Raw genomic sequence first — 12,500 nt, forward strand, 5'->3', positions numbered from 1 at the left:
CCGTACTCCATGTGATTCCTGGTTAAATCCTCCCTCCTCGGACGAGGAATTCACACTTACAGATCGTCCTGAGCCATTACCCGTCCAGACCCTGCGCATCCCCGTCCCTTCAGCCCGGTCCTTCCCAGGCCTTTTCCAAACCACATTCTGCTCTAGACACATCTCAGCGATTGAGACTCTCTCTCTCTCTCTCTCTCTCTCTCTCTCTCTCTCTCTCTCTCTCTCTCTCTCTCTCTCTCTCTCTCTCTCTCTCTCTCTCTCTCTCTCTCTCTCTCTCTCTCTCTCTCTCTCTCTCTCTCTCTCTCTCTCTCTCTCTCTCTCTCTCTCTCTCTCTCTCCACCCCCCCTCCAGATTCACTGCAGCCATTCCTATTTCCTGGCAGCCTGGGTTTAAACTTTCTATGCCTATTATATTTCCTGTTAAGTGTGCCATCTGCTCCACTTTCCAATGCTTTCCTTTTCATGGATCCCCCACTGCCTCCTGGCTTGAGCCTCTGACCCAGCCGCTCTATGGTTTTGTTCACTTCTAGCTCCTTCCTACACTCCCTGTGTGTTGCTTCGGCCCTTTATGGTTAACGTCAGTGTTCTGTTGTGCTGCTGCTGTACTTTCATCTATTACGGCATGAAAGCTGTATTATCCACGGCTTTGTCCTCAATCTGGCTAGTGATTTAATCGCTTCCAGGAGACTTCCTCAATTTCCTTCACTCAAATCACACTGATATCAATCACATTTTATTTTGATGTCCAGTATGCTGAGCAACCCATTTTCTGCATCAAATAAAATGTTTCTCCTATCCACTATGCACAGGATAAAAGAATGGCTGCTTATGCATGGCTGCCATCTCTGAACCTGCATAGATTCAAATGCATAGATTTGCAGAAATCTGCAAAAGTCTAAATAAAACTCCCTTTACTCTGCATGACATCAGCAACCTGGGCAGCCCTCCATTTTGTAAAAAATAATTCCAGGAACTCCTTTGGATTAACAGACTTCAAGTGGCCAACCGCTCATCCCCATAGTGCACTTTCAAAAATTCCCTCCCTTAAAGAATTTTGGCGTTTGATCGGCTAGCAAAGTACGCCTCCCAAATGTCCTAATAGTTACAATGCCCGAACCTTCAGAGCTTTTCAGTGCAACCTTGGTCAAAGTGGAAACACACTGCTGGTTTCTGCATGGTGCCGGCACAATCCAATTCCAAAGGCCCAGCGGCAACGAGAACCTCCAGCACAGACTTAGCTCAGCTCAAAGCAAAAAAATCAAGCCAACTCCCGAGAATAAGTGACTTCCTTTTCCCCTCTATATGTTTCGGCACAACTGTGGATCCACATGCCTTGGGTTGGCGAGCAGGTGAAACGTATTCAAATTCCTCAGGTTGTCCGCTACAAACCAGGCCCGTCGATAAGAGCTAATGTCTCCCACAGCCTTGAGCACCGTTCCGGTCCTGAACAATAAGGCAACGCAGCTTCGGCTTTACACCACAGGGTGACGTCTTCCCTGGTAAACGCAGCAGCCCCGCTCAGCTCTGCTCCTGAGAAGCACAACCTAGGTCCCTGGCTCTCAGTGCGAGTCTCCAGGCGGTGCACCGCTCCCCGGGGTACCTCTTTTCAAAACCCGGGAAGGTTCCCACCATCGACTCATTCCTCAACCACGGAGCCGCCGCGCCTGCGCTTGCATAACTCCAGCCCAGTGCCCACTTGCAACTTGCAACTCAGGCCCCTTGTTTGACCAAAACAAATTTCACACGGAAGAATTTTTTTTTCTATGTTGCACTGATCTTACAAGCCTTACGAAACCTCCTTGAGACGAGGAAGGAAAAAATAATCTCAGAATCTGTCCACATTTCCTTTCCTTCCTCCCTTCTTATGCTGTTTCGAGTCTAGTCCAGTAAGCACGGTTCTCGGTCTGGATTCGCCTTCCAGACCTGAGTCCACTCCACTGCATCAGGGTCGAGGATGTTAAACAACACTTTATCTTCTACCGCCACACATTCTTCCCTTCGGTATTTTTGTAGCACTAGATCCTCGTGCCCAAAAATGCATTTATCGCAACACATTTTATCGGGATTCTCTTGTGACATTGTTGCACGTATATGGGAGGTGACAAGGCATCCCGAAACAAGCTAATTATTTGGTCTCGCAAACACAGCCCTGCTAGTTTGGCTGACCTTGAGGGAAAAGCGACAAGCTGATTAAAGTCTGTATGTGTGTGTGTGTGTGTGTGTGTGTGTGTGTGCGTTTGTGTGTGTGCGTGCGTGTGCGTGTGTGTGTGCAGGAGGGTGTTTGTGCGTGTTGGTGTCAGCGAGGCCCTTCAAACAAACAACAACAACAAAAAAGCATCCACACACGCGCACGTACACTCGCGCACACACACGTTACGCGCTCCAAGCAGAAGCAGACTAACATTAGGAACGGCTGAGCTTAAATAATGGGAGCAAACCATCTTGCGCTGTCACAGCACAAAGGATCGTGAAAAGCAGCAGGCCAAGATAGCTGAGACATGCGAGTGAGGTGTGAAGGCTTTTTTTTTTCTCCTCCCATTCCCACTCCCGCTCCCCCTGTTCTACCCTTGAATCCTCCTCAGATCCATTTGACGACATCCTCGATGCCACAAGCCGGAATAGAACTGAATGGAAGCCACATAATGCAGTCCATCAGAAACCAGCCCCTCAATGGTATATTCACCATTTTTATTCTTCTTAAATGCAGGAGTGGGACATGTTGATAATGTTGTGTTGCTGCTTTATTCTCTCATGATGTCCTATCGCTGCACTGGCAGGATGTGTGTCTTGTGCGTCTCCTCATCGAAGGACAGAGACAATAGATGGTCAGCAAGAACCCAGCGATCTCCAGAAATATGGCTTTTGTTGTTTTCAAATCAGGAAGACCGACGATAAAAAATAATATTATTATAATGACTGATAAAATGATGACTTGATGCTTAGAATTTTAAACACGACGTGAAGAAAATAAAACCAGTTTATAATGTAATTGGTGAATCTGTAATGGAAGACCTCCAAATATTTAAATGCATTGCAATTTTCTTATTTCAGGGAACACTAATTTGTTAGTTCTGGTTGGTATTTTGAAATGGATAAAAAATATAATAATCCAAAAAGAAATTGTAAACATCTGTTAAGGCATATTTTATGAAGATTAATCTTATTTGCAGTATAAATGCAACTACATGTATTCGTGAGCCGAGTAAATAGAAGTGCTCATTTCTAGTTCGTACATGCATATTCAATAAAGCAATATAAACACTAAGCTGTGTTATTAATTGAAATTATCGAATGTTATGGTATTGGATAACAGTCCTTTATCAGGGGAGTATTTACAATATCTCATTTGTTAAAAAGCTTAAAACATTGCTTATTTGTGCCCTTGTGGTGTTTAAACTGCATCATTCTAGCACAATCTGAATTATGAATCATGAGTTTTCACCGTGTTAACAATTGTTTTTAAGAAACTTGTGCGGCTGCAGTGATAAAAATATGAATTCAGCATAATAGCTTGCGCACCGAAAACAATGGCAAATCATTTATGAAATATGGGCTGGAATTGAACAGGACTTGCATATAAAAAGGATGGCCCTGTCCTTGCTTTTTCCTTTTCTTTTCTCTGGTTATCAAGTGAGACCTCTACTCACCAAGAGAATATGACTTTAACATTTATTTTTAAAGGGGACCTACATTATTATGCTCCTTTTCAACAAGTTAATATAGGTCTCTGAGGTTCCCAAAACATGTTTGAGTTTTTTTTACTGGAAATACCACTCAAACGATGCATTTGAGTCATTGTAACATGCCTCTAAACCATCCTGTTTCACGGCGATCTCTTTAATGGGTGGCGCTACTAAACACAAGCACACGTTTAGGGTTCTGTGAGCCAACGAGGTTTGAGCATAACTTCCTGCTTTCCTATGTATTTAGAGAACTCACTAATTTCACACCAACAGTCCACCCAAATCTGTTTCCGAACAGATTTGGGGCGAGGAATAAGCAATTCAGTAGCTGAACCCTCACTCGTATTAGATCTACAAGGCCTCATTTAAAAGCTTGTTCCAACTTCCTTTGCCCTGCTCCAAGCTTGCGGATGGAGCAGTTGACCATGCAAAGAAATCCGTGACGTGCTGATGTCAGCTCGTGCAAAGTAGAAAAAACCTTTGAAAACAGAGCGTTCTGAAGCCCAAGCGTTTTGTTCACAGCGATTACTTTGTCATTAGCTTACCTCATTATTTGACACTTTGGCCACATCGAATATGTACATCTGACATCATATATATAAGTATATAACATAAGTATTACATTTTAAAACAAACACCTAAATTAAACGTTTTGTATTTTTTAGCAAAATTCATCACAGAAATATAGTCAACGAGGCTGTTGAAACGTCATTGGAGATAATTGTTCATACAGTATAATCAAATACAACAACCGGTAACTTTGAAATGTATTTTGAGAATCAAATCATTTTTCTGTTGTATTTGCAATAGAAAGGCTGGATTTCAATTGAAATGTTGAATCGTTTTGGGTCGCACAATTAGTCAATCAGTTTATCTGGTCAATCTGGTTTGAAATTTCAAAAAATTAAACATTAAACGGATCGGGTTGGGTATAGTTTTTGAATCCTAGAAAAATAAAAATTCCATCGGCATTAAAGTGGTACCATGTGCTTAAAAATATTGTATTTGTTATTGCATGTTTATGATATTGCCGGTGTTTAGGGTGAGGATGTCAACTCTGCAGTCACTGCATGTGTATGTATGTGTTGCTTTGTTTACCTCTAAATATTTACATTGAATAGATGAATAAATAAATAAATAAATAGATAGATAAATAAATACATACATAAATAAATAAATAGTTATAATTGTAACATTGTAGACAGTGTTCCACAGCCCAAGGTACGCCCTTACCTCCATAGTAGCCATACGCCCCGGGCCCCAGGATATCTGCGTCCTCCAGCCGGCCCCCCAGGGGCCTCATCCTCCTGGGTCCCCTGAAGAAGGCATGCCGCCGGGCCCCCAGTGCACTCAGCTGCTTCATACGCCGCTCTTTGGATCTTCTGTTCTGGAACCATACCTAGATCATGACAGAAACACGGTGGAAAGCGGGGGTTCCTGTGTTACTGCCTGACCTGGGGTCATCATTTGTAATACATTTATGTTAATAACGTTTCTAGCCGTCCTATCATCATCATCATCATCATTATTTTGACGATTTCATAAAACCTGTCTTTGCAAAGCTGAAACACCAAAGTACGTAACATACATTTTGCACAGCAGAGTGTCTGGGAAGCATCAAAGAGGGTCAATACAAAGGGATAATATTATACAAATAAAACCAATGATGATTTGGCGCTATTTGATTTAGGTAATGTGATCCGTGTGATAAATCGAGGACAGTCTTTGAATAATTCATTGGCAGCAAATGGCTGACAACATGGCTGTAAAGTCATCGTTTGATTAGCCAGTATCTTCACTACTGGGAAAGATCAAATTGCTTCTGAAACCAAAGGATTGTTTTGCTTGTTGTCGTCTGACTACTTTGCCAACGGACTGTTTTCCCATCGGATGTGATGGGACGAGGTGTTGCACCAACAAGCGCGATGCCGTCCCATCTCCCGCAAATGAAAAGCTTGCGACGCCGCAAGACCTGGACCAGAACGCCAACTACCTCTCCTGCCGATCCTAACATAAACTCAACAAAGAGAGATCGAAGAATGTCAAAGTGTTCGAACATACGGAGGAATAACTTTACACCGTAAGCATATGGCAAATCCTGCTAAGACTCTGCGTTGCAGCTGCATAATGATGTATGTTAACACCGAGCAGGCTACACCAAGAGGCAGAATCCCACTGTGCAGCAGATTAACAAACACACACACACACACACACACACACACACACACACACACACACACACCTAAAGCCACTTAGGCATTGCTCTCTGTGCTCCACAAGCAAAGGCAACACCTGCTTATTGAGAACAATTGTCTAACTGTAGGGTACATTTTTATGGAAATGCTCCCGCTCCCCCCGAGAGAGCGTTGCTTAGGGATTACACGCGCGCGGATCGGAGGCTCCCGCATAGAAAGCAGTGGTATTTAACGCACGGCGACGAGGACGTGAGAAGACAAAATAAAGGCTTTGGCTGAGAGAACTACGCTGAAGCGTGAGGTCTACCATCATAGTGGAGCTGCTGGATAGCTGACGGCCTTGATTGATTGATTGATTGGTTGGTTGATTGATGGGTGAAATAATTTGTTAAATTATTGGATTTTTTTTGTTGATTGATTGATCGATTTATCGATTCATTGATTGATTGATTGGTTGGTTGATTTATTGATTGGTTTGTTTATTGATTGAATTGTTGATTAATTGATTGATTGGTTTATTGATTAAGTTATTGATTCATTGATCAACCAATCAATCAAATGTTATTTATGTTTTACAACACGAATGCAATGCAATGTGCACGAGATAAGTCAATAAAAGACAAGGTATTAAGATAAGATATTAAGGAAATATAAGATGAGACGAGATGAGAGTCAATAAAATAAGAAAACATTGTATTGATCCTGTGTGGAAATTCAAAGGCAGAACACACAAATATGAAAGAAATATGGCAAGAAATATTGATAAAAAAAGTGAGTAGGGATTGGCCAGTTCCTATGACAGGTTTAATGGTATTTAATGATTGATTGATTGGTTGGTTGATCAATTGGTTGGTTGATCGGTTGATTGATTCATTCTAAACAGAACACACATCGATAAGTGACAAAAGCCCTGATATGCCTCTTATATATAGACGCAGTGGAAGCCCCGTGGGTGTGTGAGGTGGGAACTGGCTGTAAGTGAGTAAGAGCGGAGAGGTGAGCTAAGGGAGGGTGGTATGTAAATTTGTGAAATCAGTGATAATTACAGTGAACACACAAAAAGCCACATCACAGCTGGCAAGGATGGTGCTAATCACCATGACACAGTCTGCACCCAGACACCAAAGTGTGCATGTCGCATGTGCCTGCCTGCTCGTCGCACGTGTGTGTCTGTGTTGCAATGCGCGACAGTGTGAAAGAGTGAGACTGAGAGATAAATAGAAAAAGGCAAGTGCAATCGGAAACGCAGGCCAAACGTGCATTTTTTTTTGATATGCTCTGTCTTTTGTCTAAATGAATCTAGTTACTTACAGTTACGAGGGAGCAGCTGCGAACACAATTGGCACAATTGCGTATAATAGGTAGGCCTATAATATAACCTAATATAACCTCCTGAAATTCAAATTCATTTCAATTTTAACCACAGTGAAAATGTCTGAGAAATATGAAATAAATGAATGAAACCGTCGCTGTAGTCATATAGGCCTATTAGCGCCTAACCCCCCCCCCCCTCAAAAAGCATAACATGCAGACTGGTTTTAAAAACCTTTAAAAATTAATAAAGAATGGATGCATAGAATTTTAAATCGAGAATTAAGAAAATAAAACGAGATTAAATTTGAATTGGTTAAGCTGTCGTCGGCTGTACAAATGATAAATACAGAAGCAGTATCTAACAGACTATCTCTATTATAAAATAGATATATACACATAGGTATTTATGTATATAATATAACAATTATCACTTGTTTATATGTTTGGTCGTGTCCACGTCCTCCATTTGTCACGCCTGACGCTTTGAAATCACAAAGCGCTTTTGTTTTTCTCCAACCCACACGTTATTGCTCAACTTCCCACCGTTGCCGTCTCCCCGAAAAAGCAGGCGCCGTGCAGGCCGGTCTCCTACCTGGATGACGCGCATGTTTAGTCCCGTTTCCTGGGCGAGCTGCTCACGGATGTGCCGCGTGGGTTTCGGCGTCGCCACGAACGCGGCCTTTAGCGTTTCCAGCTGCTTGGCTTTGATGGTGGTGCGCGGCCCTCGCCGTTTCGTGCCCGAATTCTGCTCCTCGTTCTCGTTATTGTTCGTTTCCTTGTCTGACGACGTGGAATTGTCAGTCTCCTTTATGTCGTCTTGTATGGGATCTTGCAGATCCGGCGATAGACTTCTGTCCGTACAGGACGACACTGTGACACGGGGGGAGATAGATCCCGATCACAAACGTGAAGTGGGGGTCGGGTTTAATTAGGTGTCCACTTGTCGTGTCACTCGTCACGGCACAACGTCGTGAAATAGCCGCGCACAGGGCGTGGACGTGCCCATTTAATCAAGGTTAATTAAAAAAAGGAGACAAATTAGTGATTATAACAACGACTTAAACGCGCGCCTGCCAATACAATCAAATGTTCTCAATATTTTCAAACAGCGCGACCATTCATTTTAGGAAAAAAAATCGAGTGAATGAATAGTTGGGTTTTCCATTGATATGATGGTAGTTTAGCACATCTATTTAGACAAATAAATGCAATAAATAAATTATTATTATTATATATATTTTTTTTAGAAATTAATTTCGAATGGGGTTGATTACCTGAGTTCAAATTGACTTCCTTGATGGCGCCGGAACTGAGATAATCTTCTTTGCACACAAACTTGTTTTCATCTATGACGTACAACTCCTCGCCCGTGGACAGCTGCTTGTTACACACCATGCATGTGAAGCAGTTGAGGTGGAACACCTTGCTGCGCGCCTTGCGCACCAGGTCGTTCGGCGAGATTCCTTGCAGACAGCCGGCGCATTTGGTGCCAAACCGCCTGTGGAAAAGAAAAAAGGTTATATGTGTTACAGTTTGAAGACCACTGTAGTGCCACTGTCTTTTTTTGCATTTAACTGAAACGTGGAGTAATGGGAATAATGTAGACTATCACGGTATCCTATATCGAAAACTAATAATAATAATAATAATAATAATAATAATAGCAATGATAACAACAGCAATAATAATAAATATAATAATAATAATAATAATAATAATAGTCGTATTAGTAGTAGTAGTAGTAGTAGTAGTAGTAGTAGTAGTAGTAATAATAATAATTATAACCAAATACTTGTGTAAATCCTCAATCTGTAAATTGTCCTTGAAGAATATCTTAAGATAATCAATTAATTTAATGTTAAGTAATACTACTACTAATTGATATAATAATACTAATAATAATAATAATAATAATAATAATAATAATATATTTTTGTAATAACAGTCTTCTCAATAGCCGCGCTAACAGGGTTCGTGGGAGCTGCTGGGGAGACCCGCGCTTGGTTTCAATTTGAAGGGAAATCATAGCCAGGCCTCCCTCATAATGTTGATGGAAGTGCTCTGACAATAACCCCACGCTAAACGTATTACTGACAATCAAAACATTGTAGCCAAGGATATATTACGGGATTAAGCTGCAGAGTAGGAGCATTTTAGCGTGGAAATCTCCCCGTAATCCATATTCACCCCGTTAAATACCGAGTGGGTAGATTCAGTCATTTGGCACGGAACGGGCCTAAATAAATGTCAGAGGAGTGGCTTCACGGTTTCACGTGGAGAAGCAGGAGGCTGTTGGCCCGTGCTGAATTGTTCACGTTATTGTCACGTTTCCAGTCCGCCACGACACATTCACCGCATGTTGGCGGCTCCCACCATCACATTACATGTTGGTTTGTTGTGGGGTTTTTTTTTTTTTTGGGGGGGGGGGGGGGGGGGGGGGGCGGGGGGTTTCGTGTCTGTGGAGACTTTTGCAGGAATACGAATGTCTGGGTTCGGCCTATACCTCAGTGGAGCCGGCATTACGGGGGGTAGCCTACTTAAACCAATGGTCGAGGCGAGCAAGCCTTTGTCGGGCATTGTTTTATCACTAATGTAGGCTTGTCTCCCTATTTGCAATGGTGTCGCTCCGCCGTCCCCTTTCACATGCATGGCCGAGCCTCCCCCCCCCCCCCCCCGCGAAAGGCCACAACTCTACTTACACAACAAATGGACACATTAGGGTGATTACTGTTTCGCCTGGCTAATGGCTGGCCATTTAAATCCACAGCTTGATGGGAGCAGGGTAATATGATGGCCAAGGCCGAACAGTGCTAATAATAGCCTACCCCAACTAAACCTGAATACATGTGTGCTACACGTCATTAGAGCATTTGAGAGGACGAAGATGATGAAACGAAACAAACACGCGCCGCACTTATCGCCCAATTAAGTGAAATACTATACAGCGTGTGTGCGGTTAGTGCCTGAGAGCCTAATGGGTTTTGTTGCATCTTTTGGGTCACTACAAACGATTTAAATTAGTAAATGCAGAATATAAACTTTAATTTAAATTTCAATGAAAAACAGCCTCGATTTTGGACCCCTTATATTTCAACACAGAGGCACAGCAGGCCAAACGTCTATTCAATTGTTTCTGGTGGGCTATGGGCCTATAGTAGTAATAATAATAATTATTCTAATATGATAATAATAATGATAATGATAATAATAGTAATAAAATGTTCTAAAATGTCTCTGTTGGGTCAATATATCAATTAAATATATATTTTAAAAGTAAAATTAATCTTTAAGCAACACCCACGGCCCCACCGTTTTCATGCTAATTATTTAATTTGTAAAACGAATTCAGTTTGTTGTTGGGCCTGCCTTCCCCAACGCAGGATTTAAGGTGTGTTCATTTTTTTGTCTTAAAAAAAACCCCCTTTGTAATTATATCACAAATCTTACCGGAAAAAGTCAATTTTGCAATAGAGCTTGCCGTCCCTGGAGAAGCACTTCTCGGTGAGGTTGCAGTTGCATTCGCAGCACAGGACGCACTTGACGTGCCAGGCTCTGTCCAGCACGTTGAGCAGGAACCGGTCCAGGATGGGCCGCTCGCAGCCGGCGCAGTGGACCATCATCTCCGAGCCCTGGAGCACGCCGAGTGCCGACCTTCCCGCCCGGACGCCGCTGCTCGGACTGGGGACACCCGGGTCTACGCGGAACAACGTCTTGGCTCCGGGGGTGGGCAAAAATACGGAGCGAATGTTTTGGACAGGCGCAAATCTCAAATCACAAAAACAAAACAAAAAAAAAAAAGGACAAAAAAAACAAAAACAAAAGCGCCGCCTTCCCAGCCGCGGAGAGACGCTCCCCCGGGGTAGCGCTGTGCTCCCGGTCCTAGTCGCGCTCCGGGATCCACATCCACGGGACAGAGGAGAAAGGCGGGTTTCAAACGCGCTACTCGTCTGTCGCGAATGCGCCGCGTGGGGCTTTATTGAACTAACATTTCGCGCGGCGTTCACCACAAAAAAAAAAAAAATCCAAAAAAAAAATCAAAATTAAAAAAAAACAAAAACAGAAATATGACTTTTATCCCGTTTTCATATGTTTGGTCGTATCCTGGTGTTTTTTTTGGGGGGCGTCCGGTTATTTTCGCCGCCTCGCGCATCACTGTGCCCCGCGGTTCCGCCGGCTTCGCGAGCGCCACATGCACGCGGCGCTCCCATTGGACGGCGCCTTCGTTAATGCCCGCGCGCGGGCAGCCAATCGCGGCGCGGTTGTCATGGTTACGCGTTTAGGGCTGTAGTTTCCAAGCGGACGCCAGGAATCTATTCCGAAATGTCGGGACTTTCTGTTTTGGAGCAATTTATGGGAGCGCGTCTGGACAACGCAGGGCCGCTGGATGTAAAGGATCTGGTTTATAGAGGCCCATTTTTTTTAAGGAGGACAAAAAAAAAAAAAAAAAAAACCAACCTATCGTTTGATAAATATTCTTTCTTTTTTACTATTATTTTACTGCAGTTTCCGAAAATAAAAGTCAGCGAGCCAAACGGGCTTCCTACAAAGGTTGGACTTTTTCCAATCAGGACAATGGCGTGGAATAATTAAAATGATATTCTAATGAATAAAATGAATGAAAGTCAATTGGTACAAAATGTCTTTTAGTCTGTAGCGTTATTGACGAGGCGTTGTTGGTGGGGCAGCTGAGCAGGAGCGAATGCTGCGCAGCCTTATAATAATAGCCTCATGTCAAAACCTCCCTACAAGGCAGATTGAAAGGAAGGTGCGTAGGCCTTTTCTCATGCAGACAGCTATTTGCAGGGAAATGCAATGGATTATCCGCGACTCATCAATAGGGAGAGCTTAGTCACCTGGTGGTTCAACAGAGCGAGCCCCCAATCCGCGCTACTCTCAATATTTACCCGTTGCTTCGTTTTGTTGGTTGCAGTAAGGCAAACACGCAGCCCACTAATTCAGGTCGGCGGAGAGGTGAGACCTGTGAGAGATGATTTAAAGATTTTCTTGCGCGATTCACAGCGAACCAACAGCTCCGGGTGTGAACTTTGACCCCTCGCAGTGGGAATACGAGATAACGCCTTGAACGGAAGGGCGGATTACAGTGTGAGGGCCCATGAAGCCTAATTAAACCCTGAAATGAAGAAGGTAAAAGTTATGAACAAAAAGTCAAGCCAATAACAATTTACAAATTCCAATACTTCTACTGTACTACTACAGGACCTACTACTACTATCACTACTACAACCACTACTATTACTAATAATAATAATAATAAAAAATAATAATAATAACAATAATAATAATGACAA

The 12,500-nt window shown here is 42.9% G+C and overlaps 1 protein-coding gene across 1 annotated transcript in view; it reads right to left on the bottom strand.

The window, feature by feature from the left end:
- The window catches only part of lhx5 (LIM homeobox 5), a gene marked incomplete at both ends in the record, with an annotated part of 11,480 nt that extends 669 nt beyond the window's left edge, over nt 1-10,811 (bottom strand). Inside the window, 4 exons of the mRNA XM_080018192.1 lie at nt 4,916-5,081; nt 7,784-8,061; nt 8,466-8,689; nt 10,639-10,811. Of these exons, the coding sequence (XP_079874318.1) occupies nt 4,916-5,081; nt 7,784-8,061; nt 8,466-8,689; nt 10,639-10,811 (841 nt within the window). The remainder of the gene's footprint in view (nt 1-4,915; nt 5,082-7,783; nt 8,062-8,465; nt 8,690-10,638) is intronic.
- Between the last annotated feature and the right edge of the window lie 1,689 nt (nt 10,812-12,500).

Source organism: Zeus faber (assembly GCF_960531495.2).
Source record: "Zeus faber genome assembly, chromosome: 17".
Classification (NCBI taxonomy): Eukaryota; Metazoa; Chordata; class Actinopteri; order Zeiformes; family Zeidae; genus Zeus; species Zeus faber.